Below are 27,366 nucleotides of genomic sequence, written 5' to 3'. Positions count from 1 at the left end.
TATGGTTTATAAAGTGCTTAGCAAAGTGTCTGGCACATAGTACATGCTCAATGAATGGTTACTTTTTTTTTTTTTTTTTTTTTTTTTTTGAGACAGAGTCTTGCTCTGTCGTCCAGGCTAGAGTGCAGTGGCATGATCTCTCTCGGCTCACTGCAACCTCTGCCTCCCGGGTTCAAGTGATTCTACTGCCTCAGCCTCCCAAGTAGCTGGGATTACAGGCATGCACCATCACGCCTGGCTAATTTTGTATTTTTAGTAGAGACGGAGTGTCTCCATGTTGGTTAGGTTGGTCTTGATCTCCCAATCTCAGGTGATCTGCCTGCCTTGGTCTCCCAAAATGCTGGGATTACAGGCATAAGCCACCGTGCCTGGCCCTTTTTTATCTTTTAAAATGTGGCTACTGTAAAATTCGAGTTGTATATGTGTCTTGCATTATATTTCTAACGGGCAGCACTAATCTAAAAAAGTCTTTGTTCCAGGACAGAATTAGGTATACAGATGCTTAACTAATATTTGATTGATTGGTATGACTAAAGCTCTTCATCATTTTAAAAAACATTTATTTATTTATTCCCCTACAATGCCAATATACATCATTTTGTTACATTAAGGGACTGTGTCTTTAAAAATGCATGCTTACAACAAATCTAGACAAATTTACAGAACGGAATTATTATTAGAGCATTTCATATGCTGTATTCATATTCACTCAATTCGTCTTTAGTAATTTCCTTCTGCAAATCTCTGTGGCTCTAAGCACTAAAGTAAAGCCCTTCGGAGCATCACTAAAGACTTGTACAATTAAGAATGGGGGCTGGGCATGTTGGCTCACACCAAGGTAGGAGGATCATTTGAGGCCAGGAGTTTGAAACCATTCTGAGCAGCACAGTGAGAACCCATCTCTTAAAAAAAAAAAAAAAAAAAAATGAAGATGACGTCTCAGGGAACTAAGAAATCGGATTACTGAAATTAACCTTGGCAAATACCAACAAACTGCTAATTGTTGGCAAGCCAACTGTGTTGTTATATTTAATGGGAAAATCAGGATCAATTATTTTCTCTGCCTGGCTTCTGGATTTTCCTGCTCTTTTTAGCATATCTAACCAGGCCTCCAGGAAGCAACAGATGAGTGCAAAAGGGAGACAAGAAAGTGATCAGGCTCTTTATTTATTTATTTATTTATTTATTTATTTATTTATTTATTGAGACGGAGCTCACTCTTGTCACCCAGCCTGGAGTGCGATGGCATGACCTTGGCTCAATGCAACCTCTGTCTCCTGGATTCAAGTGATTCTCCTACCTCAGCCTTCTGAGTAGCTGAGATTACAGGTGCCTGCCACCATGACCAGCTAATTTTTTTTGTTTTTGGTAGAGACGGGGTTTCTCCACGTTGGCCAGGTTGGTCTTAAACTCCTGACGTCAAGTGATCCACCCGCCTTGGCCTCCCAAAGTGCTGGGATTACAGGTGTAAGCCCCTGACCGCACCTGGCCAATCAGACTCTTTTAAAAGAGTTTTCTAAAAAAGTCCATTTAGTATTCCATAATGTTCCTTGAGCATGGAGTAGATGCATCTGATGGCTTCCAACACTGGCAGAATCAGAGCCAAACAATAACTTGCCTGTTATTTTTTTAGCCAATTGGACTTCCAGCAGAAAAAGGTCTCACTCATGGAAGTGTCTGGATTGGTTGTGTTGTAAGTTTTTTGGCAGAAGTGGGAAGGGAGCTTGAATTTGGTTGTCTGAATTGTTTCAGAATACACTACAGGGCTTCCTCCCCTTCTCCTATCCCTTGACTCCTCTCCAGCTACCATCCACCACCACCACTATCAATAGTTAACATTTATTTAATGCTTACTACGTACCCGACACATTTTTCAGTATTTTACATCTGTTATGACTTCACTGGATACTTAAACGTTTATTTGAGCTAGATATTACTAACCTATTTTGAAAGTTGAAAAACTGAGACACAGAGTAAGATATATCTGTATATATTGCACAGATAATATACAGAGCAGCCAGAAAGAGTAACCAAATCTGCCTGTCTTGGTGCTTCAAACTCTATGCTATAGCATCTGAAGATTCTGACTTCGCACTGTGGAACTGCTAGTTTAGGGCAAGCCTGTGCCTGCAGATGATTCCTTGAGCTGCTGTGATACCTGGAGGCATAGATTTTCTCACCTCCAAGCTTTGGTGGCTTCTGAGTAAATGTCAAAGGACTACTAATGAATTATGGCACTTTCCTGGGTGCCTAAACAGATTAATCACAGGGTATTATTTGAAATGTTTTGCAACATATAATGTTCATTGGTTTGAACAAAGGTATATATAATTTCGTGTCAATAATATGTATTATGGATTTGTATTGTGCCTTTGGGTATTTTTTGGACCCTGTGGACCCAGAAAAATGGAAGTATTACATCTATTTTGCAATCTCTTTGCAATGTTGTTTTCTACTATCATCCTGTATATTCTGCTCTCCAGGGAGCCCCATAGCGTTTAGGTAGCCTTAGAGATGGGCTTGAATCCATTAAAGTGTTAGGTGGACTCACGCCTGTAATCCCAGCACTTGGGGAGGCCGAGGTGGGCGGATCACGAAGTCAAGAGATCAAGACCATCTGGGCCAATATGGTGAAACCCCATCTCTACTAAAAATACAAAAATTAGCCGGGCGTGGTGGCATGCGCCTGTGGGCCCAGCTACTCGGGAGGCTGAAGCAGAAGAATCGCTTGAACCCAGGAGGCTGAGGTTGCAGTGAGCCGAGACTCCTCCACTGCACTCCAGCCTGGTGACAGAGCAAGACTCCAAAAAAAAAAAAAAAAAAAAAAAAGTCTAGGGTGGAAAGAAAATTGAAACTGAGGAAAGCAGGAATGTGACCCAAGTAGGGAAACTGTAGATACACTAATTTATTAAGTTATATGTGCTTTCTAATTTTGAATTAGGATAGAGGAGGGCCACAGGGTAAGCTCAGCTGGACTCTGTATGAGATATATACAAATGCCCTAATCACTCTGTAGCAACAACCTGATTGGTTTTGGGCAGTTTGTAGGTATGGGGGATCCAAAGGAAACACACATTTCCTCTGCTTAAAGATTTCATGCCCTAATGAAAGAAAGGAGAAACACCAATTAAATAGAGGTGTGTCCTTCACAGCTGAAGATGATGACATTAGGACAAATCAAGTCTTTATCAAAGACCATGGCATAATTAATTCATTAAATAGAATTGTCATTACATAGTTTCCAAATTTGCCATTAGCTCATGGAAGGTTAGAGTAAGACATATTATCAGAGATATTCTACTTCAGTTTCTTCATCTTATACCGTATATAAGGAAACCAGCCCAGAAAAAAAAGTGGAGAATGAAAGATACGGTTTTCAGATTTCCACTCTTTCAGACTTTCCACTGCAAATGACTTGACTTCTTTTCTAGTTTGAACTAAGCTTCCCGGTTCTCTTAGTGTTAATTTCAAATTGTTTCCAGAGCAGAGTTTACCTCAGTACTGTGTCCTATAAATTCATAAAGAGTCATGATCAAGTGATAAAAAGTCTTAAGTAAATCAGTAATTACTTCTTGCTATATAACTGCAAACAGGATCTTTATTCTAGATTATTTTCTTTTTTTTTTTGTCCATTAACATACACAAAAGCAAGCAGTCAAATGACAGCCTTTTTGCTTTGGCTAAGGATAGATTTATCTGCCCACTAGGATGACACAAAACATGTAATAACTACGAACTGCATAACTAGAAATACATATAGTCACACAGATAGATGGCATATATATTTTGTTTAGGCAGATTATTCTTAGAATATTTATCAGTACATAGTGAGTCCTGAAGACTTTCAAACATAAGCTAATTATCAGTTGGGTGAAATTTCAGGTAACAAGTTATCAACTGTCTGGTGTTGGGCAATCTGGTATTTTAGCTTCTTGTTCAGTAAAATTAAAAACACATGCTGGGGCAATGGGCATGCTCTTTACCGTGTGCAGTGGTTACATGGGTGTAAACACAGGTAAAAATTCATTGAGCTGAAGATTCGTGCATTTTGCTGTTTATACATTATACCTCAAAATAAAACTAAAAAATAATAAAAACCCAACCACGACGGACTAAAAACAAACATACAAATTTGGACAGGCAATGATCTTTTGATGATTACAACCATTTAACCATTGATTTTTAATCAAAGGCGGCATGAAACACTATTTTCCCCCTTTGTGTTGATCATTCAGTAAGCTGAGTTACTTAAAAGGATCCTGTGATCTTTTTATAAGACCAGAAAGTCTTTAATTTACCCGTTACTAAGTAAGATGGAGTAGTAACGGTTTCTAGAATTTGTGTAACACACGCTGCGGTCTCTAAGGGGCGGGGAAAAGACCGAATTTTTTGTTCACTTCATCCTCCTCCGCGGCCTGATGTCTTTATGGGGTTCTTCAGGCAACGGTCATCATACAGCAAATAGGTAAACTAAATAATCTTTCCCTAAGATGCTACAGTTCTATATTCTATCCTACAGATTTTCAAAATCCACTTTTCCATTAGGATGCTACTTGAGGGTAGTTCTGATTTGGATCTATCTTAAAAATGATTTTTTTTTAATGTTTTCATTTCCCTGCGTTATAAACCACCCTCCTCTGACGTTTAGTCTACTTTCAAGGAAAGTCCCACCGCTAGCCAGAATTTGGTCACTGCATTGGGTCAAAAGTTCTGCAGCTTGAAAAAACCCTGCAAAATAGCCAGGAAAGAGGACGAACGCTCCTAGAACGCAGAGCTTTCTTTTTCTCCAGGCTGTTCCCTCCAGCTACCCAATGACCAGCCTCTGTGAACCTCCTCTCGGCCCTATTGGTTAGTTTGCCAGTCAGTGAGGAGGCGGTGGGAGGGGAGGAACCGAGAATCCCGGATGGTACGTTTCCCGCCACCGCGAGGCGCCCAGCGGAAACCCGGAGAAGAATAAGCTTTTGATTGGACAGTTGCTATTCCGGCGTCAGAGAATTCAGCCAATCATAATGTTTATATGCTCCCAGGGTCCCCGCCTCTTCCTTGAGGTAATCTTTGGTGGCGGGAAAAGTTCGGAAGTTTCGCGCGGCGTTGGAGTGATCCTGGGAGCCTCCGCGCTGCTTTGGCGAAGGTAGTTCTTCGGCGGCGGGCATGGCAGGTACCGTAGTGTTGGACGATGTGGAGCTGCGGGAGGCCCAGAGAGATTACCTGGACTTCCTGGATGATGAGGTGAGGGAGGCGCCGGCGCGCGGGCTCTAGCGCTCGGAGTCCCTGCGGACGCGGACGCGGCCCGGCCAGACCCGCCAGACTTCCAGACCGTCTGCTTTCTCGGAGCCTGCCGGCCCGAGCCTCCCGCCCCAATCTTGTAGTTCTCGCGCTGGACGCTAGTTTGTGTTCCATAAGCGAACTCTTAGGAAGCGATCCTTTAACTTTGTCCTGAGTACAAGCGGTGTTCCGGGCGCGCGAAAGGCGGCAGGTTCCCATTAAGTGCAAGCAGAATGGCAAACCCCACCTCTGCCTTTTGCACTTCACGCCCAGTTCTCTCTTGATTTGGGGAGATTGTGGGCTAGGGAATGCCCCAGGGCTATAGTGATCAGCCGCGTTGCAGAGTGCTCAAATGTTAGGGACTGACTTTTTACCTGGAGGAAAAGACTTTCTAATTCGGCAGCACTGTTTTTCAGTACCAACTAAGATGCAGATAAGTAAGTGTTTTGTATGCACATAAAAGTGTTTTATGTGCAACCCAAGACTTAAAGCCATAGAATGTTGAAAAACCATCTTGAAGGGTTGATGATAAAACCAAATAGCTGAGATTCTTTATTTTAGGAGAACCCTTGCCTTATTAGAGAAATGATTGGGAAAAATGTTACTTCTGTACATAATTCTTAAATGAAAAGCCATTTTAATGTGAATATTGAGTCACATTATTACAAAATGTACAAATTATATACACTTAAATTTGTATACTACATATAAAAATATGTAGTATACATTGATATGTAGTATATATTGATATACATGGTGAAATGTATGTCAGTGTATGCTATGGACAGTGTATATACGGTGAAGCAAATTAACATATCCATCTATTCACATTGTTACCTTTTACGTTTACTTATATTTTAACAAAGTTTGCATTTGTTGTCCTTTTAGACTTTTCATGAGCTCATTTTAATTCTTCACTAAAGACAGAAATGAGAGCATGCAGAAAAGTTGTCCATGAGGATAAGAATAACAGCATGGACCTTGAGGAAGTCATTATAATTCTTACACCTCTTAGGGTGTATTTCAAATCTGAAAATAGTGAATGAAGGGGAAACTGATGAGCACATACTTGGGATTCAGCTCTGCTGCAGTGATTAACGTAGTTATCTGGCTGTGAGAACTATTTCTGTTAGAAACATTTTGTTTTTGAATTTGTGGCTATTGTGATATGTGGTGGCTGTTTTGCAGGAAGACCAGGGAATTTATCAGAGCAAAGTTCGGGAGCTGATCAGTGACAACCAATACCGGCTGATTGTCAATGTGAATGACCTGCGCAGGAAAAACGAGAAGAGGGCTAACCGGTGAGTGGCAAGGGGATATACTGGTCCTCAGTGAGAATGGCTCCCTTCCCTCATGGCCAGATTGGAACAGCCTTCCCAGGAGAGGACTTGTATGAAACAGGATTGATCTAGAAGCCTTCATAGCTCACCTGCACCTGTTTTTTTTTCTTCCAAAAAGTAGGTGGTTGGCATTTTCCTCCCAAGTGCCCTCCTTCCAATGTTTAGCTGAATATAATTTTTGTGTATTTGATAAGTTGAATTAAAATTGGTCCTTAGTTCTGGTATTCTGCTGAGTCTTACAGGATGGCAGGAGAAAGCAGCAGCTGGATTTTCTCATTGTTCTTAATGATCCAAGAATATTTGCTGTTTTGAGAACGCTCTTTTTTTTTGGTAGTTCTGCCCTGTCTGCCTAATTGTTCTTTCTCTTGTCCATGTACAGGCTCCTGAACAATGCCTTTGAGGAGCTGGTTGCCTTCCAGCGGGCCTTAAAGGATTTTGTGGCTTCCATCGATGCTACCTATGCGAAGCAGTATGAGGAGTTCTACATAGGATTGGAAGGCAGCTTTGGCTCCAAGCACGTCTCCCCGCGGACTCTTACTTCTTGCTTCCTCAGCTGTGTGGTCTGTGTGGAGGGCATTGTCACTAAATGTAAGTGGATTAAAGGGGGCCACTAAGGAAATGAAGGTAGAATAGACTTAAGGAGATGGGGAAAACAGGAAGGGCAAGGTAGATGTGGGTAGCTTGTGACTTCAAAGAAGTGGAGCATTGGAATTATGTGGTAAAACTTCGAGAGGCTCAGTGCACAATGATTAGGGGAATCTTGAGTAATCACTTGAGTTAGTAGAACGATGAATTCTGCTGAATGCTGGAGGAGTCTTGGTTTGTGGCAATCTCTCGTTTCAACCCCTAACTCCACCTTTTAGTTGGGATTGGTAGTGCTTAAAATTTTACATGGATATGGTGGTGGTCTATGTATAAATAAAAAAGTGAATAAAAGGTAATATTGAAATAGGTTAACCTGGTCAAAAGAACACAGTGTTTGGAGTCATCATAGGTTTGCATAGGTTTGGGTCCCACCTGAATCATTGTCTAGTTGGGTGACTTTATGCACATTTTTCATTCCTAGGTTCTTTAGTTCGTCCCAAAGTTGTCCGCAGTGTCCACTACTGTCCTGCTACTAAGAAGACCATAGAGCGACGTTATTCTGATCTCACCACCCTGGTGGCCTTTCCCTCCAGCTCTGTCTATCCCACCAAGGTAGGGGGGATACATTGAGCCTTCTTGGGGGTTGGAGTCAAAGATTCCAAAGGCGAGGAAATGTGTAATATCTGAAGTCTTTTTTCTATAAAGGGTGAAAAATAAGGACTAATCCATAGGAAAGATTGATTGCAGGCCACAGTTTAATATGAAAATCTCACAATTCTTACTTGTTTATTTTTAGAGATGAGGTAATATGAAAATCTCACAATTCTTACTTGTTTATTTTTAGAGATGAGGTCCTCTTATGTTGCCTAGGCTGGGGTGCAGTGGCTATTCACAGGTGTAATCATGCTGCACTAAATTCTCAAACTCCTAGGCTCAAGTGATCTTCCTGAGTAGTTGGGATTACAGGTATGTGCTACGACACCTGGCTTCCTAATTCTTATTTTTTTTTTTAGAGATAGGATCTCTGTCTCTCAGGCTGGAGTGCAGTGGTATGATTGTAGGTCACTGCAGCCTCAAACTCCTGGACTCAAGGAATCCTCCCACCTTAGCCTCCTGAGTACCTGGGATTGTGGGCATGCACCACGCTAATTTTTTTTCACTTTTTATAGATATGGGATCTCACTATGTTGCCCAGGCTAGGCTTGAAGTCCTGGCCTCAAGTATTCTTCCTGCTTGCATCTTCCAAAGTATTAAGATTATAGACATGAACCATCATGTCCAGCCACAGCTCTTCTTATTTTTTAAGAAAACACTTGTTCACTTTAGAAAATTATGGAGTAGTCATCTACATAGATGTTTTAACAAAGTTATATAATTTATGATCTGCTTTTTAAAAAGTAGAAAAATAATGCTAGACTGTTAGGTAATCTTTACAAATATTTTGTTGTGGGTTTGGGAGAAGGCTGGCATAGGAAAATGCTTTCTTTATTCTTAGTGTTCAGATTGATTTGGATGGAGGACAATGCAAGGCTTTCCTCAGGAGATGAAAGATAATTTATACTGATTACTTGATATGTGAAATCATTTTATCAGAGGGGAGTTCCTGTCCTTCCCTCATCAAATTTTAGTTGAGAACACTGTATTCAAAGCACTGTCAAGCCCTGTGGAGGACAAGGATATAGATTAGACCAGTCCTCATCATCAGTCTTCAAAGTGGTGGAGAAATGAAACATATAAACAAAAACAAGAATGGGTATCTTAGAATTATAACTTGAAACATACTTTAGCATCATTGAGTCTACCTCCAGATGAAATGCTGAGATCATGGAAGTTAAATGATTCGCTTATGGTCCCAGTTAGTGATGGCCTTAAGGACTAGGACCTGTGTCTCTAGTATTTTTTTTTTTTTTTTTTTTGAGATGGAGTCTAGCTCTTGTTGCTCAGGCTAGAGTGCAGTGGCCTGATCTTAGCTCATTGCAACCTCCACTTCCTGGGTTCAAGCGATTCTTCCACCTCAGCTTCCTGAGTAGCTGGGATTGCAGGTGCCTGCCACCCTGGCTGGCTAATTTTTATACTTTTAGTAGAGATGGGGGTTTCACCATGTTGGCTATGTTGGCCAGGCTGGTCTCGAACTCCTGACCTCAGGTGCGCCCACCCTTGGCCTCCCAAAGTGCTGGGATTACGGGCATGATCCACTGCACCTGGCCTGCCAGTTGTGTTTTCTAAGTCATTCTGTTTTCTTTGGACACTAAGGTCTCTACTTTTCCAGAATTTCCTCTTCAGGAAGTACTTGGGGAGTACTCCTCTGTTGATTACTTTGGCCAAGCTTCTTTGTTCAAAAAGTGAAATATATTGGATCAGATCTTTTGGAGGTTGTTTAGGCTGGTGCTTAAGAACGTGGGCTTTGCAGTTAACATTTGTGTCTAGTCCAGACTCTGCTACTTAACTGTTACCTGGGGGAACTTATTTCATCTCTCTAGTATCCTGGTTTCCTTGTCCATGATGTGTGAAAAATACCTTCTTTATAAAGTTGTGATAGTTACCTGAGATAATTTTGTGAAGTAGTAGCACAGTGCCTGGCACATAGCAAGCACTCAGTAAGTGACAACTGTGTGTTTAGAAAATTCAAATGTCAAGGAAGTAAAACTTTAATAAACATACAGGAAAGCTCACATAAGTATGGTTTGATGACGTTTTAGAAGCTGAGTATCTGTGTAACCAGCATTCAAATGAGGAGATGAAACATTAGCACTCAGAAGTCCCTCTTGAGAGCTCATGTTACACAAGGGTAACCGCTATTCTGATGTCTTAACAGCATAGATTACTTTTGCCTGTTTTTCTGTTTTATTTAAATACTCTTGTGTTGGGCTTCTTTTGCTTAACATTGTGTTTATGAGATTTATCCACGTTTCATACATTTTTATTGCTGTATAGTATTCATTTATACAAATATACCGTGCTTATTTAACCATTATACTATTGATGGCATTTTTATATTTTAAAATATTTGACTATTAGGCATAATGCTGCTACAAGCATTATAATGCATGACTTTGGGTGATTGTTTCTGTTGGGTATTACCTAGGAGTGGAAAAACTGCTTCAGAATATAAGCATATATTCAGCTTTAGAGGGGAAGTAAGAATCTTAATTTAGATGTTAATATAACCTAGTCCATTCAGACTAGGGGTTGCCCCTTCCATTCGATAATTTGTTACTAAAACAGGAACAGAAAAAGCTAGAGAAGGTACTTGGCTTTTTTTGTTCCTGAATGATAAAATTTTGTGAAGTCATCTTATTTCCCATGACACATCAGTGTGGCATTTTTAAGACAGGACTGAGATCACTCTACCTCTCTGTGTGTCTTTTTCTAGGATGAGGAGAACAATCCCCTTGAGACGGAATATGGCCTGTCTGTTTACAAGGATCACCAGACCATCACCATCCAGGAGATGCCAGAGAAGGCCCCAGCCGGCCAGCTCCCCCGCTCTGTGGATGTCATTCTGGATGATGACTTGGTGGATAAAGTGAAGCCTGGTGACCGAGTTCAGGTGGTGGGAACCTACCGTTGCCTTCCTGGCAAGAAGGGAGGCTACACCTCTGGGACCTTCAGGTAAAAAGGTCTGCCTTAAAGTGTATGGAATGCTGTTGACAGCTTCCATTTCTGGTAATATCCTTTCTCCAGTTTGCTGTATTCCAGAGAGTTGTATCTGATAGGTGGAGTACTCTCTCTGCCTGGGAGACAGGATGCCTTCAGTATCTCTTTTCTGTCAGATAAAGCTAATGATACTTATTGTCATATGCCAAAAATGAGACTTATTTGTGACAACAATTATAGCCTCATGGCTTTCCTGGGAGTTTCTCATGTAATTACACTTCATCCCCATACACAGTTCTGTCTGAAGCTCTGTGGGTCAATTTCAGAGGTGGGGCATGATCAGCATATTTGGGTCACAGACAGAACCAGTTGTTTAATTGACAACAGTTACCCCGCCTCCACCAACTCTGATCTGCTGGTCTAGTTTGGTAGCCTAAAAAGGCTTACTCTTGCTGAGGGTACTAGCTACTGATGTTAGGAATTAAATATAACAGGCGTTCTCTTTATTCTCTTTGTCCCAGGACTGTCCTGATTGCCTGTAATGTGAAGCAGATGAGCAAGGATGCTCAGCCTTCTTTCTCTGCTGAGGACATAGCCAAGATCAAGAAGTTCAGTAAAACCCGATCCAAGGTCTGGGCATTCTTTAGATATTTGAGGGTGGGAATGAATTTCTAAGAGTTGTGTTTTGTTGCATAGCAGTTTTTGTACTAGATCAGAAGGAAGGGTTGAAGTTTTTTTCTCTAAAGTATTTGGTGTTAGCTTCTTTTATTTTTGTCTCAATCAATAAGTGAAAAGGTGTTTTTGCTGTTTGTTCTTTAATAATTCTTTGTTATTAAACAATTTTAATACCTGCTACCTGTTGGGCTGCTAAATGAGCCTAATACATATATTAGAATGGGAGTTAACTTATCAGTGTACTAGTAAGTATATTTATTACTGAAGACATTAGTGATGCATTACTAAAATTAAGCGTTTTTTCTTTGTTTTAGTTCTCCAACTTGTTTTTCTTTTTAAAGATAGGATGCATATCCACATTTAGAATTGAACTACATATATGGATGTGTGATGATAAAGGTTACTGCTCAAGCATAGTACATATTCTTATTAAACCTAAAATGTTTTGAACCTGGGGCTACTTTTTTTCCGTTGAAGATTAAACCTCTAAACAGGTTTCAGAATCCAGGCTGCCTCTGTGCCTACTCTGATAATGGCCTGATAATGTGATTTGTCTTAGAGAAGAAGCTTTTGCAATTAGGAACAATGTACATGTTTATATATTTCTTCAAGTATTTTCTTTCTTTTTTTTTTTTTTTTTTTTTTGAGACGGAGTTTCACTCTTGGTACCCAGGCTGGAGTGCAATGGCGCGATCTTGGCTCACCGCAACCTCCGCCTCCTGGGTTCAGGCAATTCTCCTGCCTCAGCCTCCTGAGTAGCTGGGATTATAGGCACGCGCCACCATGCCCAGCTAATTTTTTGTATTTTTAGTAGAGACGGGGTTTCACCATGTTGACCAGGTTGGTCTTGATCTCTCAACCTTGTGATCCACCCACCTCGGCCTCCCAAAGTGCTGGGATTACAGGCTTGAGCCACGGCGCCCGGCTTCTTCAAGTATTTTCTATAGGCCAAAATATATAAAGTGGAACTCCACAAAGTCCCATTGAATTTCACTAGACTTGCCATTGGTTATCTCTCCTGCAGGATATCTTTGACCAGCTGGCCAGGTCACTGGCCCCTAGTATCCATGGGCATGACTATGTCAAGAAAGCAATCCTCTGCTTGCTCTTGGGAGGGGTGGAACGAGACCTAGAAAATGGGAGCCACATCCGTGGGGACATCAATATTCTTCTAATAGGTATGATGTTGGGGATTTGCTTTAGGCTCTTGTTCTTTTGGAGTTCTTTTGTAGGGACCTGTAATAGATAAGATTGCATATTCTGTACTTGGCAGTGTTTCAGTCCTATCTAAGGACAAAAGGCTAAAATGAATCTTTTTTTTTTTAATTGTGTCTGGAATTCCTGACTTATAGTATATAAAATATATTCTTCCGTGAGTGGTAAAGGGAAAAGCGAAGGAAATAATTTTGAAAGTCAGTTACTGTATGACTGTTGTGTCGAGAGCTGTGCTAGAAAGGCAGAACTTGCTGGGGTTGCTGGGCAGTTTCCTAGAGAGTCATCACTGCCCTCACCCTACAGGAGACCCATCGGTTGCGAAGTCTCAGCTTCTGCGGTACGTGCTTTGCACTGCACCCCGGGCTATCCCCACCACTGGCCGGGGCTCCTCTGGAGTGGGTCTGACGGCTGCTGTCACCACAGACCAGGAAACAGGTAAGGGTGTAAGGGTCCTTGGCAAAGGCCCAGCAAAGAAACTGAGCGTAGATCCATTGTGTGCCCTGGCCTGTGTTCTGAAGATATATTCGAGAGGTTATTTGGGGCATGATTGTAGAGGACTGAGTATTCAGCAATGGTGGGTAAATTATTCAAGTCTTCGGTGTTCATTTATTTACAGTAATGTTTTTTATTTGAAAGCAGAAAAGCTTAGCACATTAGAAAGGAAATAAAAATGAAGATTCTACTATTTTATAAACTAGAGGAAGGGATTTGGAGACCAATGAAGAGAGAGCAGAGGTCTAGTTGGGATATTACTTGAGGATGATGCCGATGAGAGAATCTGTAAAGGAAATTTGTGATAATTTAGTTACTTAGGGGTCAAAGTGGGACAGAAAGATACTAATATTTAGGTTTTAGCTGAAAAGGTGACCCACCAGGGTTTCCTCTAAGTTCCTTGGAGCCAAGACACCTTTGCTGTATTCTTATGTGTAAAGTGAGAGATTCCTAGGAAGGAGATTCAGATCCCTTGCTTCTGGCCCCTATAACCTAGACTGTGACACATATGTTTACCTTCTCACTTCCCAGGGGAGCGCCGTCTGGAAGCGGGGGCCATGGTCCTGGCTGACCGAGGCGTGGTTTGCATTGATGAATTTGACAAAATGTCTGACATGGATCGCACAGCCATCCATGAAGTGATGGAGCAGGGTCGAGTGACCATCGCCAAGGCTGGCATCCATGCTCGGCTGAATGCCCGCTGCAGTGTTTTGGCAGCTGCCAACCCTGTCTACGGCAGAGTAAGTAGAATCAGGCCCCAGTCACTGTCCTCACCTTCATCTGGTTTTGCTAACTGGGCTGAGAAGTGTATTCTAGATGACCCAGGGGAATAGTAGGCTAAAGACTAAAGTAAGGTTATTTTCTTGTTACCATCCTTTGTTTAGAGCAGTGTTCCTCATTCAATCCTGCACAGCAGAATCCCCTGGAAAGTTCCTTATTTTAAAGTAACTTCTTAACAATACAGTTAAACAGTCCATTTAATGTATTTAACAGTCCATTAAATAAAAAGACTGCATGCATGTGGCAGGAGAATTTCTAAACAGAACAGAGATACAGTATGAAAATGAAAAGACTCACTTCTCTCCCCTCTCACTTTGCCAAGAGATAACAGCTTTGAAATGTTTCAGGAAATAAAAATTTAAGCATATACCAACAAGTATACTCGTTCCTTGTTAAGAATGATCTCTTTATCTTTATTTTTATAAAGACCATGATGTGCCTAGATACAGTCTTTTTATATTTGTCTGTGCTTGGGGTTTGCTGAGTTTTCCTTGTAAAGAAATAGATTTCTAGTATTCCATCATAGGATTTATTTAACTAGTCTCCATTTGATGGGTATTTACTGGTTTCCTTTTTTTCTTCCTATTATGAATGAAGCTGTAGTGACCATCCTTTTGTGTGTGTTTTGTTGTAGATTTGGGAATATATCTATAGTGTAAATAGCAATGAAATTACTGGATGAAGAGTTATATGCATTTTTCTTCTGGTAGAGATTGCAAAATTACCCTCTAAAGATTGTACCATAGTAATACATCCATTAGTAAATGCTCATAAATGCTTTATATTTACCAACTCCTTTTATCCTCTCAGTAACTACTTCACAATGTGTAGTTATCTTTTATTTACAGATGAGAAAATAGAGGTACAAAAGATTATATAACTTGCTTAGGAGCCACAAACCTGAAAATGGCAGAGCCAGGATTTGAGCCCAGAGCTCATGCTGTGTCCTGGCAGTTTATAATCCCTGAGTGTATGGGAACATCTTGTTGCAAGGTGTTTTTTATATATACAGATGTGTAGTCCCCAATTCAGAGTTTCTGAATTGAAATCTCTGAGTTGAGGCTCTTGGTAGCCATGGTTTAGAGAAGCTCTGCAGGTTGGTTATGTATGTGTAGACAAGGTTGAAAACCATTAGTTTTAAAATTAATGATAGGGCTGGGTGCAGTGTCTCATGCTTGTAATCCTAGCATTTTGAGGGGCCAAGGTGGGGGGATCACTTGAGCCCAGGAGTTTGAGACCAACCTGGGCAACATGGTGAGACCTCATCTTTGAAAATAAAATAAAATAAAATAAAATAAAATAAAATAAATGATAATGTATGTTTATGTCATTCTGAAGAATGATTGGGCAGTATAAGAAAAATGGCAGGACCTGAAATGTGAACATGGTCAAAGTCATTATTACCTAAAGGCTGTGAAGTGTATGTGGATGGGTAGGCATCAGTCCAGTAGGCCCAGAATTAAAAGGAGAGTATTGAGGTCCTTGAATCCTAAAGAAAAACTCCCTTGATTCATTCTTTTTTTTTTTTTTTTTTTTTTAAAGATGATCTTACCCTGTCATCCAAGCTGGAGTACAGTGGAGTGATCCTGGCTTACTGTACCCTTGACCTCCCTGGGCTTAGGTGATCCTTCCACCTCAGCCTCCCCAGTAGCTGGGACTACAGATGTGCACTACCATGCCTGGCAATTTTTTTTTTTTTTTTTTTTAATTTTTGTAGGGACAGGGTTTTGCCATGTTGCCCAGGCTGGTCTCAAGCTCTTAGGCTCAAAGAATCTACCTGCCTCAGCCTTCCAAAGTGCTGGGATAACAGTTGTGAGTGGCTGTGCCTGACCAGTTCCTAAGATGTTATGATTTCTAGATCATTGGCCATTTTAGTTGAGGTTTTACCCATATCTTCTGAGTAAGGGACTCCAAAAAGTTCTAAGTGCTTCTAGCCTAACCAGCTTGCCCTGTCTTTAGGGAAAGGGATCATCTTTCAGAGTCAATCCTGCCTTGGGAATGAGAAGAGCAGAATAAGCCTTGGGAAGGAGGGTCCTGGTTTTGAGACCTACACTCAGCCTGTTAGAGGTTACCATGGTATAGGAAGTGGGGCTTCCTAGGGAGCTCAGTTAAAGAAGGGTTGCAGGTAGAAGAGATAATTTACCTTGTTCAATGGCTTTAAAATTTCACTGCTTTTTGTGTTTTGCTCTTTGAGGTCAAGCCTTCCATTCCCACTCCCAGAATCGCTGCAGCCTTATTCTTTCTTCCTGTTGATGTCATGTTCACTTCTGTTGTTCTCGCATTCCCCAGTATGACCAGTATAAGACTCCAATGGAGAACATTGGACTACAGGACTCACTGCTGTCTCGATTTGACTTGCTCTTCATCATGCTGGATCAGATGGATCCTGAGCAGGATCGGGAGATATCAGACCATGTCCTTCGGATGCACCGTTACAGAGCACCTGGGGAGCAGGATGGCGATGGTGAGGCCATAGTAACAGTAACTAATGGAAAGGGGCAAAACACATGGTAGTTTTCTTGGACTCAGCCCAGGTGGTGGTAGGTGTTTTAGTGTTGAGGTTGATGTTGAAGAGCCCTCAACTGCTTAGCTACCTCTCCTTCTTGCTTACTGGAGGTTTTTCTAAGGTGGGTCTTTTGTTGTTTTCTGGGCCTGGGAATAACTTTGAGCATCTCTGTGGGCCAGGCAGTTCCACCATCTTTATTTGTGGGTTCCATGTGTCTGATTCTTTTTGGATCTTTTCTTTATGAATCTTGGTGTCTTCCCTTCTTGTGCTATGGAAGAAGCAATTTTCCCTGGTTTAAACTCTTTATTACTCTCCTTTCTCCTAACTGGGGTATACCAGCTATGCCCTTGGGTAGTGCTGTGGATATCCTGGCCACAGATGATCCCAACTTTAGCCAGGAGGATCAGCAGGACACCCAGATTTATGAGAAGCATGACAACCTTCTGCATGGGACCAAGAAGAAAAAGTGAGCATTCTCTTAACTCTTCCTCCAGGGTACCTGCAATTTGTGTTATATTAGAACATGTGTATATCTAAGCTTAGCTAAGGTATTATGTGCCCAGATCAAAGCCATGCCTGGAGTCATAACCATGTGGACTAATTTTCTTTTCTGGGTCCACAATATATCCTTTGTCCTGGGCAGTTGCCTTGTAAATGTTTGGGTGATTCTGAAGATGGATGTGTGATGTCTTCTTATACATGAAAGATGGCACATGTCATGTAGCCATTTGTGATGAAGGGTTAGTAGACAGCAACCATTTGAGACTTTTTAGGTAGACTTGGGTGAAGGAGACATGTGATCAGGCGCTCAAAGCATGAAATGTGGGGTCTTACACCTCTGTTATTGGCTGTGATGCAGTAAGAAGCATAGCATAATCTTCAAAGCTGTTGGTTTAAGACAGGCGTCCCCAAACTACGCACCCCCTCCCCCCTGCCGCGCTTCAGGAAGGGGCACCTATTTCATTGGTGGTCAGTGAGAGGAGCACAGTATGTGGTGGCCCTCCAGCGGTCTGAGTGACAGTGAACTGGCCCCCTGTGTAAAAAGTTTGGGGATGCCTGGTTTAAGAAGTAGAATTTGGAGTCAGAAAACTTTATTTGAGTCCACTTTAGCTTCTCTGAGCCGTAGTTTTCCCACCGACAAAATAGAGCAAATAATACCTAGACTTTCTACCTAAACTACCTAACTCACAAGTAATACCTAAAATAATAAAATAAAAATATGTGAAAGAGTGTTGCATGTGTTCGATATAAATGACAGTTATGATAATGGGTTCTAGGCTTTGTCTGTTTTGACCCTGGGTTTTCTGAGAGGCAAAGCCACTAATCCAGGCAGGTGGTAAGGTGCGGCAGGGAGATGGAATTCACTGTGTGTGGCTCCAGGGAGAAGATGGTGAGTGCAGCATTCATGAGGAAGTACATCCATGTGGCCAAAATCATCAAGCCTGTCCTGACACAGGAGTCAGCCGCCTACATTGCAGAAGAGTATTCACGCCTGCGCAGCCAGGATAGCATGAGCTCGGACACCGCCAGGGTGAGTGCCCAGGGAAGCATGGGCCTGGGGTCCCTTAGGTATAAGGCTGGGGCAGGAGTCCCTGCCATCTGGGAGCTTTGAAAGCATTTTAACTTAGTGACTTTTTTTTTCCTGGTCTGAAGGGCTTCCTGTTACACAATTTTAATCAGTTCCTTTTACAGAGGAAAATGAAATAAGGACCCCAGAGATAACATGTATCTCATGAGTTCGAATGACATTGGCCTCCAGAAGCTGTGATTCATTCAGCAAACATAGTGACTTCTGGGAATTGACCTAGTCTCTCTTCTTACAAGCAATGTAAAATTAATAAGCACTCTTCTCAAAGAGCTCAGCTCCAGGAGGGAGAAGCACAAAGGTAGATAGAAAGACATCCATACATATTTATAAATATATACCCCAGTGTGGTACTTAGAAAGGAATCAGTGTGAGAGGCTATTGGAGTATAGATGAAGAAACTTAATTTTTCTTTTAGCTTCCCTTAGGGGTATGAATATCAAGAGTATGATATTTGGACTGGACTTTGAAAAATTACTAGCAGTTAGGCAACCATGATGATTATTCAAAGCAATTTCTAGTAACCTAACATAGCTGTCCTTGAATTTGTCTAAATCTTTCTTTTTGAGACAGTGTTTCAGTCTTTGTTGCTCTGGCTGTAGTGCAATGGCGTGATCTTGACTCACCGCAACCTCCACCTCCTGGGTTCAAGCAATTCTCTTGCCTCAGCCTCCCGAGTAGTTGGGATTACAGGCATACACCAACATGCCTGGCTAATTTTGTGTTTTTAGTAGAGGTGGGATTTCTCCATGTTGGTTAGGCTGGTCTCGAACTCCCGACTCCAGGTGATCCACCGCCTCAGCCTCCCAAAGTGCTGAGATTACAGGCATGAGCCGCTGCGCCTGGCCCAAACTTGTCTAAATCTTTTAGGGGCTGTGTAGTTCGCATAGAATTTTACAGCAGAAAGATCCAAGTCCAGAACTCTTATTACATGACATAGACGTAGACTCTTGGATTAGACATGATCCCAGATTATCTACTCCAACCTCACCCACTCTATCTTCTCAAATGCTGGGACTTTCTCACCCTGCCACTAGGCTGGAGTGCAGTGTGGCATGATCTTGGGTCACTGCAACTTCCACCTTCTGGGTTCCAGCTAGTCTGCTTCAGCCTTCCGGGTAGCTGGGACTACAGGCATGCACCACCATTTCCGGCTAATTTTGTATTTTTAGTAGAGATGGGGTTTCACCATGTTGGCCAGGCTGGTCTCGATCTCTGGTCTTGATCTCCTGACCTCGTGATCCGCCTGCCTTGACCTCCAAAGTGCTGGGAATACAGGTGTGAGCCATTGCACCCGGCTGGGATTTTTGGTATCCCCAGTGATAGCATGCTCTGAACATTATTGTTTTGAAATTTTAGAATATTTATTAAGCTTAAACCCCACGATTTTTACCTATGGGTGTTAGTCTTGTTTTTTAGAGGTTGTGTGTCACCTATCTTCCTCATTAAACAGGTTACTTTCTTTTTAACTGTTCCTTTCCACACGCGAACTTCTGGTGTGTCACAGGCCCTCTCATTAAACCTAGAACTGAGCATCATATACTATTTTAGTTGTGGTCTTAGTGTAGGGTCTGTAAGGCTCTCAATTTGGATTCTCTAGGTCTGCTAGTGTAGGCTAGGATTTCAGCAGCATTTTAGGTGGTTCAAGAATTAGTACTTGTAATGGAGTATATGACTTCCAGGATTTGATGAATGAATTTAAATGTGAATGCATTTATTTTTGAATGTCATTGTGGATATACATGGTAATTTAGGAAACTTGAAACAAGAAGTGACCAGGATATGTCAGTGGTGGGTCATATAATGGGAGACTGGGGAGGTGTGCCGGAAGGAAGTAGTTTCGTGTCTGATCCCACCTCTGTAGTTAGCTTTTGGACTGTAGACAAATCCTTTCACCCCCTCAGGTCAGCTTCCTTATCCACACATGAGAGGACTGGACACATCAGAATCACCTGAAACTTATACACGTCTAGTCGTAAACACCGAGGTTTCTGATTCATTCATTTCCAATTCATTCTGACTGATTAGGTCAAGGATGCCATTCAGACAATAGCATTTTAAAAGGTAAAAGCATCTTGGTTTGGTATTCACCGGTTCCTGTGAAAACCGTTTGTTAGAAATGTGGCCGAATTTTCCTCCTCTGGACTGAGTTTACTCAATTGTTACATATTTGTCCTCAGATTACTTCTTTCCTTATCCCTCCTTTAGTGTGACTTTGGAAAATCGACTTGAAGGTCTTTGAGTCCCATTTCCTTAATGTATAAAACTTCCTCAAGTTATAAAGAGGGTAAAATGACAGAATGTATATAAAGGCAAACTTCCTGCTGCATTGCAGGCCTGCAGAAACTGATTATTTTTCTCCCTTCTCCTTTCTACGCTGTAGCCTTTTATCTTTTCAGTCGTAAGATGCCTCATTTTCTTCCCTGTTCACTTGCTCCTCTTTCCTGCAGCACTCTTGGGTATATTTCCTTGATCATGTTTTATCATCTTTCTGAATTTTACATGGCATCTATAGAGAACAGAGCTCTGAATTCTCTGCTTGGGCCTCCTACTTTTCTGGTAGTGTCATTTCCCTTTCTATGCAGTAGGATTGATGGGTGTGCCTAAAGGATTCAGGATACGCAATCTTCTCTTTTCTTCCCTAGACATCTCCAGTTACAGCCCGAACACTAGAAACTCTGATTCGACTTGCCACAGCCCATGCAAAGGCCCGCATGAGCAAGACTGTGGACCTGCAGGATGCAGAGGAAGCTGTGGAGTTGGTCCAGTATGCTTACTTCAAGAAGGTAAGGATTCCGATGCCTCGGTATGAGAGGCTTTTCTGAAAATAAATCACAGTTGCATGGGCTTCCCAGCCTTCTGTGGCTAACAGCTACATTTGGATTGTCAACAGAAAGCAGTATTTGTCTTCCAATGTTCAGTCTGCCTCACTCTTTCCTCTGGAGCACTCAGTGATTCTCAACGCTGACTGCACCTGAGAATCAGAGGAAAGCTTTAAAATGCTGATTCCAGCGGTCCTAGAGATTCTGGTTTAGTTGATGTCCTGTACTTTCAGTCAGCTACTTCTCTGTCTACCCCTACTTCCTTTGCATTTTAAAAAAGTAGATGTTTTCAAAGGAGCTACCTCAGTAGTCTTCCTCATCCCTCTGTACATTTCCCCTTGGTAGTCTCTTCAAATGTTCCATTGACACCTCAGAAACTCATGTTAAAAGTTAAACTCTCAAACTTACCTCTTATCCTTTTTCCGTTTTTGTTTGTGACATTGCGTCTCTGTCATTTTAGATATTAAACCTCAAAGCCTAGATTCCCTTTTCTAGTTGCTGACTCCTGACCTACTCTGGTGAATTTTAGCCTTTTGAGGTTGAGTTGTGGGTCTGATAGGCTCTTCCTCGCTTTTTGCTAGGTTAAAGGTTGTCTTGGATTTCAATTAGACACCTGATTTATAAGGAAATGGATTGTTTTCCACTTAACCATTATGGGCCAGACATTCGATTCTTTATTCAGTAAACATTTATTGAGTACCTACTACATAAACAGCATTTAACATACTTCCCAGCATTTAAAAAAGATGGTTATCAGTCTCTCCTTATGCCCCTGGTCCTGGGACTTAGGATCAAGAAGAGCTAGGTGAACCATTGGAAACATGGAAGTCATTCCTGCTGATGGTGCAGAAGGGACTGAGAGTTCTCGATGCAGCCTCCCTGCGTCAGTGACCCCTCTAGCTCACCCACACTTGCCTTGGTCCTAGGTTCTGGAGAGAGAGAAGAAACGTAAGAAGCGAAGTGAGGACGAATCAGAGACAGAAGATGAAGAGGAGAAAAGCCAAGAGGACCGGGAGCAGAAGAGGAAGAGGTAAAGCCAGTGAGCAAAGCCAATGAGATTAAAAAGTTCCAGTTGGTGGCCAGACGCAGTGGCTCCTGCCTCTAATAATCCGAGCACTTTGGGAGGCCGAGGCAGGTGGGTCACTTGAGTCCAGGAGTTTGAGACCAGCCTGGGAATTATGGCAAAACTCTGTCCCTACAAAAAATACAAAAATTAGCTGGGCGTGGTGGTGCACACCTGTGGTCCCTGCTGCTCAGTAGGCTGGGGTTGGAGGATCGCTTGAGCCTAGGAGGCAGACGTTACAGTAAACTGGGATCATGCCACTGCACTCCAGCCTGGTCGACAGAGACCCCATCTTAAAAAAAAAAAAAAAAAGTTCCGGTGGGGGCTGGGGAGAGGAATAGAGGCTGGAGGAAGTACTCCTTATTGATGCCAGGTTGTTCATGGAGGACGTGCCTAGACCTACAGGGTTTGAGGATGAAGATAACTGGGGTAAAGGAGGGAGCGAGCAAGCGCTTCTCTTGTGCTTTTGACTCCTCTACTGCTAAAGAAATGCTAAACAGTAGAAGCAGCAACGCAACCACTGAGGGTTTTGAATATATACTTCAGAATTGTAAGGAAAAAGCTCCATAGCTATGATTGCATTTATAAGGGTGAGTCATGTGGAAAAAGAGCATTGGGAAGCAGTGCCTGTTTATCTACTAGTCTGGGGATTTGGTCTTGTTTAGAACACGCAGCAGTTCGCAAAGGTCTAAGCCTAGTGCTTCACTTTGACTTAGGTGGTTCTGAGTCCTTTTCTCCATGGTTAGAGGACAAGATGGGGCTCCCTCGCCATTCTGTCTCCAAACTCTTTCTCTCTCTTAATCTGCTGTGTGTGTTTTAGAAGGAAGACTAGCCAGCCAGATGCCAAAGATGGGGATTCATATGACCCCTATGACTTCAGTGATACAGAGGAGGAGATGCCTCAAGGTGAGTGAGCACCGTTTACTGATGAAAGAGGTTCTTCCTGTGCCTCCTGGACTTTTCCAGTTGCTCTGTGCACTTTATTTTCTTGTGGACTCTTATTTGTTTGGCTCCCTGCTTGGATCCTGTGTCCAAGGGCTTCAGGGGAAACCCACAGTAAAAACTTTGGAAAACCTTTGCTCTATTGTGTACAGCTTCTTTTTTTTTTTTTTTTTTTTTTTTGAGACGGAGTTTCACTCTTGTTACCCAGGCTGGAGTGCAATGGTGCGATCTCGGCTCACCTCCACCTCCACCTCCTGAGTTCAGGCAATTCTCCTGCCTCAGCCTCCTGAGTAGCTGGGATTATAGGCACGCGCCACCATGCCCAGCTAATTTTTTGTATTTTTAGTAGAGACGGGGTTTCACCATGTTGACCAGGATGGTCTCGATCTCTTGACCTTGTGATCCACCTGCCTCGGCCTCCCAAAGTGCTGGGATTACAGGCTTGAGCCACCGTGCCCGGCCGTGTACAGCTTCTTGATGAACTGTGCTGTTTTGTGACACCTGGTATAAGCATCACAGATAATATATACGTTGAGGGTCTCCTGCCTGACTCAATTCCTTCATCATCCAGTGAAGATTTCCCTTTATCCTAATTGTTCTGCCTGGCCCCATAAGAACCTTAGGAACTAGGAGTGTTCAGCAGGCTCAGTGAGGGATGGGGAGTGGAGATGCTTTCTCTAGTGTTTGTAAAAACTGCTTCACCTTGCTGTCTTCCCCAACTCTACAACCATCAACGCTCTGAAGTACACACTCCAAAGACGGCCGACTCGCAGGAGACCAAGGAATCCCAGAAAGTGGAGTTGAGTGAAACCAGGTGAGTAGAGAAGTTACTCCTGCCCCTTCAAGAATTCTGTGTATCTCTGAGGAAGGGACTTTGTTCCCTTGGAGAGAGTGGGAAACTGCTGGTTATGGATAAAACTCAAAACTAGAGGCCTGCAGCTTTTAACATTTTATATTCTTACTTAATTTCAAACTTAACTGAAAAGTTACGAGAAAAGCATGAAGAATTTCTGGATGTCCTTTTCCCAGAACCCTCAGTTGTTTAAATTTTACCATTTGCTTTATTAAAAATTCTCTCTCTCTGAGAATTTGAATTATGTCCTTGTGGGGTCAGGAAGAAGCATTTTACAGCAAGGACAAAACTTATGTCTTATTGTAGCCTCAGATTCTTCTTGGTGGGATAGATACATTTTGGCCATTTGTTTTTGAAATGAATTTTTACCACCAGGGTTTTAGAAAACATTTTTGTCTATAAATTTTAAAATAAGTTTAAAAAATTTTAAACCAAAGAAACTCCATAGCCAAGTTTTACCCTTTTTTCTTTTTATATCTTAAACACATAACACAAGTGTTTACTGAAGAAAATTTGAAAAGTGTTTAGAAAAAAAAATTAAAATCAGGCCGGGTGCGGTGGCTCAAGCCTGTAATCCCAGCACTTTGGGAGGCCGAGGCGGGTGGATCACGAGGTCGAGAGATCGAGACCATCCTGGTCAACATGGTGAAACCCCGTCTCTACTAAAAATACAAAAAATTAGCTGGGCATGGTGGCACGTGCTTATAATCCCAGCTTCTCAGGAGGCTGGGGCAGGAGAATTGCCTGAACCCAGGAGGCGGAGGTTGCGGTGAGCCGAGATCGCGCTATTGCACTCCAGCCTGGGTAACAAGAGCGAAAACTCCGTCTCAAAAAAAAAAAGAAAAAAAATTAAAATCAATTGTAACTCTATACCCCAGAGACAACCATTGAACTGTATCTTAAGATGCTTCTTGAATTAGCTCATATAGATCTCACTTTTTTTTTTTTTTTTTTTTTTGAGACAGGGTTTCACTTTGTTGCCCAGCCTGGAGTGTTGTGTTTATTTTTTGGTTTTTGTAGAGAGGGGGTCTTGCCATGTGGTGCAGGCTGGTCTTGGACTCCTGGCCTCAAGCAATCCTCCTACCTGGGCCCCCCCAAAGGGCTGGGATTTTAGGCATAAGCCACTGGGCTTGTTCGATCTCATTCTTTTTAATGACTGCCGGATTTCCATGGTATGGATGTATAAAAATTTACTGAAATTCTTTAATGATAGACATTTGGGTTGTTCCCTGTTTACAGTAAAACAGTATTAAATTTATCAGTATGCACTCATGCAAGTACAGCTATAAGGTGAGTTCCTAGAAATGGGCTCCTTGGGCCAAAGGATATATGCTTTTATGGCTTTTAGTTAAGTGCTGCTAAATGGTTCCCCATTGATGCTGACCAGGTTACTATTTTACAGTGAATCGGAATGCCAGTTTCCCACACACTAGTACGAGAGTTTAGTTTTAAAGGGGGCTCCTCAAGGGTAGCACTGCCATCAGAGGCACATTGTGTGTGAGAAAGAATATTGAGGGGACACCTCTTCTGTATTAATACTATGGACTTTCCTAGCATAGCTCTTTCCTAAGAGCATTTGGGTTTGTTTACTCCTCTTTCCCCTTTCTTCTGTCTGGGGCAGGTTGAAGGCATTCAAGGTGGCTCTCTTGGATGTGTTCCGGGAAGCTCATGCCCAGTCAGTCGGTATGAATCACCTCATAGAATCCATCAACCGGGACAGCGAAGAGCCCTTCTCTTCCGTCGAGATCCAGGCTGCTCTGAGCAAGATGCAGGATGATAATCAGGTCATGGTGTCTGAGGGCATTGTCTTCCTCATCTGAGGAGGCCTCGTCGCTGAACTTGGGTTGTGCCAAGAGGGATTCTTCCATGTTTCCCACCCTCTACGCAACCCAAGTCTTTGCCTCTACTCCCCTGACTAACAGTGTTGTATTGAACTGAAGGCGAGGAATGTTGGTGATGAAGCTGAGTCAGGACTCGGTAGACCCTTTGGGAAAGGGTCGGGAAAGCTGCCATGGGGTGAGCAAAGAGGAGACAGTGGGAAAGGGCTAGGACTGTGGCATCTTCATTGCAGACGCTCTGGCTCATACGCCCTGCTCTCCAGTCCCACACAAACCCAGCTGTTATTTTCTGTAAGTAACTTGACTTCTGAGTACTTTTGGGGGCACGACGCTTTTCTGTTGGCTGTTATATTCTTCTTTCCTCCAGAGCACTTTGGTCTATACTAGGCTCGGGTGGTTCTAACTGGTGGAGAGAGGCTCTGAGGCAAGTCATGCAGGTCAAGAAAGTTTTCTTTGCAGTAGCACCAGTTGAGGTGAATATTTTACCACAAAACAAACCCCATATCTGGATGAATATCCAGGATGTTGAATAAACGTAGCCATTTTGTACACATGGTCTCAAGAGTCTGTTTTTTATACATTGAGTTTTGTTTTCCTTGAGAGCAACCCAGCAGGGTTTGCTGCTCCCACATTTGCAGCAAACTACCACAAGGTGGCAGCAGCCTGCTGTGATCACTCTGGGGGTTCTGTCTTCTCTGGAGGTACTTTTCCTCAGCAGCCCAGCATTTATCAGTCAAAATTGATAGTGCAGACCAAACCGCCATGGGAGGCCAGTGAGTAAAAGTCCAGGAGAAGAATCGCCCCTCTGCCTGGCACTTTTTGCCTGAATCTAAACTTACCCTTCAAAAGATAAAATACCTGATAATGTCAGATACCTCAGAATCCTGGGAGTTCTTGCCTATAATGAGATCTTGTTACAGGATCCATTATTTTTGTTTTTTGTTTTTTGTTTTTTGTTTTGAGACAGGGTCTCGCTTTGTGCCCAGGCTACAGTGCAGTGGTACAATCATAGCCTACGGCAGCCTCAACCTCCTGGGCTCAAGGGATCCTCTGACCTCAGCCTCCTGAGTAGCTGGGACCATAAGCACGCACCATCATGCCCAGCTAGTAGAGATGAAGTCTCTGTTGCCCAGGCAGGCCTCAAACTCCTGGACTCAAGTGATTCTCCTGTCTCTGCCTCCTAAAGCGTGAGATTACAGGCGTGAGCCACTGTGCACAGCCTACAGGATGTAATTGAAACTATCTGGGTGTCCACTCTTTGGGGTTGGTTATCCTGTTTGCACAGAAGCTTGTGATGGGGCAGGGCAGGACTTCTTTCCTACCATTGTATGGTTTGAGTAGTTTCTGAAAAAATTTTTGAAGTTACTTAAAAAGAGACTTATGTAGCTTTTGGGGGGGGCCTGGGTCACATGGACTGGAAGCTGCTTTCTGGTGGCACATGTGGCTCTGAAGTTGTGCCAGTTCTTGGCTATAAGATTGCTGAGGTACTTTCTTCTCCCTTTTTGCTGAGGGGTGATCCTTTACCACAAAGCAGGAGATACTGTTTGGTTCATTATGACAAAGGGATTTTTTTCTTAAAGGAAATGCAAAATTGTTGGGGAATTCTGTTTTATCTGTGATTCTTTTTTCCTCATAGATGTGAGATCCAAGTCCTATTGGAAGTGGTCTAGAGAGCACAGTTTCAAAGGAGAGTGCAGTGGTACCAGAAGGAGGAATTCACCATTCACTGAGCATTGGCAATGAGTCAGAAGTTGTGTTAGGTACAGCAGTGGGTGTAAAAGTGTGCTCTGGGCCTGTGGTGCAAAAGT

At 42.5% G+C, this 27,366-nt stretch overlaps 1 protein-coding gene across 3 annotated transcripts; it reads left to right on the top strand.

Annotated features, from left to right (window-relative positions):
* Positions 1 to 5,029: 5,029 nt before the first annotated feature.
* Positions 5,030 to 26,107, top strand: MCM3 (minichromosome maintenance complex component 3). Of its 3 annotated transcripts, none has more exons than XM_003923113.4 (17): positions 5,030 to 5,229; positions 6,454 to 6,566; positions 6,985 to 7,193; positions 7,672 to 7,802; positions 10,564 to 10,802; positions 11,309 to 11,417; positions 12,487 to 12,640; positions 12,981 to 13,112; positions 13,701 to 13,909; positions 16,239 to 16,413; positions 16,795 to 16,921; positions 17,836 to 17,986; positions 20,686 to 20,826; positions 21,789 to 21,892; positions 22,746 to 22,831; positions 23,612 to 23,681; positions 25,342 to 26,107. In XM_003923113.4, the coding sequence occupies exons 1-17, from the start codon at positions 5,152 to 5,154 to the stop codon at positions 25,538 to 25,540; spliced, it is 2,427 nt and encodes an 808-aa protein (XP_003923162.1). In that variant the 5' UTR covers positions 5,030 to 5,151; the 3' UTR covers positions 25,541 to 26,107. The 3 variants fall into 3 exon arrangements, with proteins under 3 accessions (XP_003923162.1, XP_003923163.1, XP_039323372.1); XM_039467438.2 differs by having other exon boundaries at positions 5,060 to 5,158; XM_003923114.4 differs by lacking the exon at positions 6,454 to 6,566.
* The last annotated feature ends 1,259 nt before the right edge of the window (positions 26,108 to 27,366 follow it).

Source organism: Saimiri boliviensis, chromosome 4, assembly GCF_048565385.1.
Source record: "Saimiri boliviensis isolate mSaiBol1 chromosome 4, mSaiBol1.pri, whole genome shotgun sequence".
Classification (NCBI taxonomy): domain Eukaryota; kingdom Metazoa; phylum Chordata; class Mammalia; order Primates; family Cebidae; genus Saimiri; species Saimiri boliviensis.
Note: the sequence above shows the minus strand (reverse complement) of the source record. Positions and strands in the feature narration are given on the sequence as shown.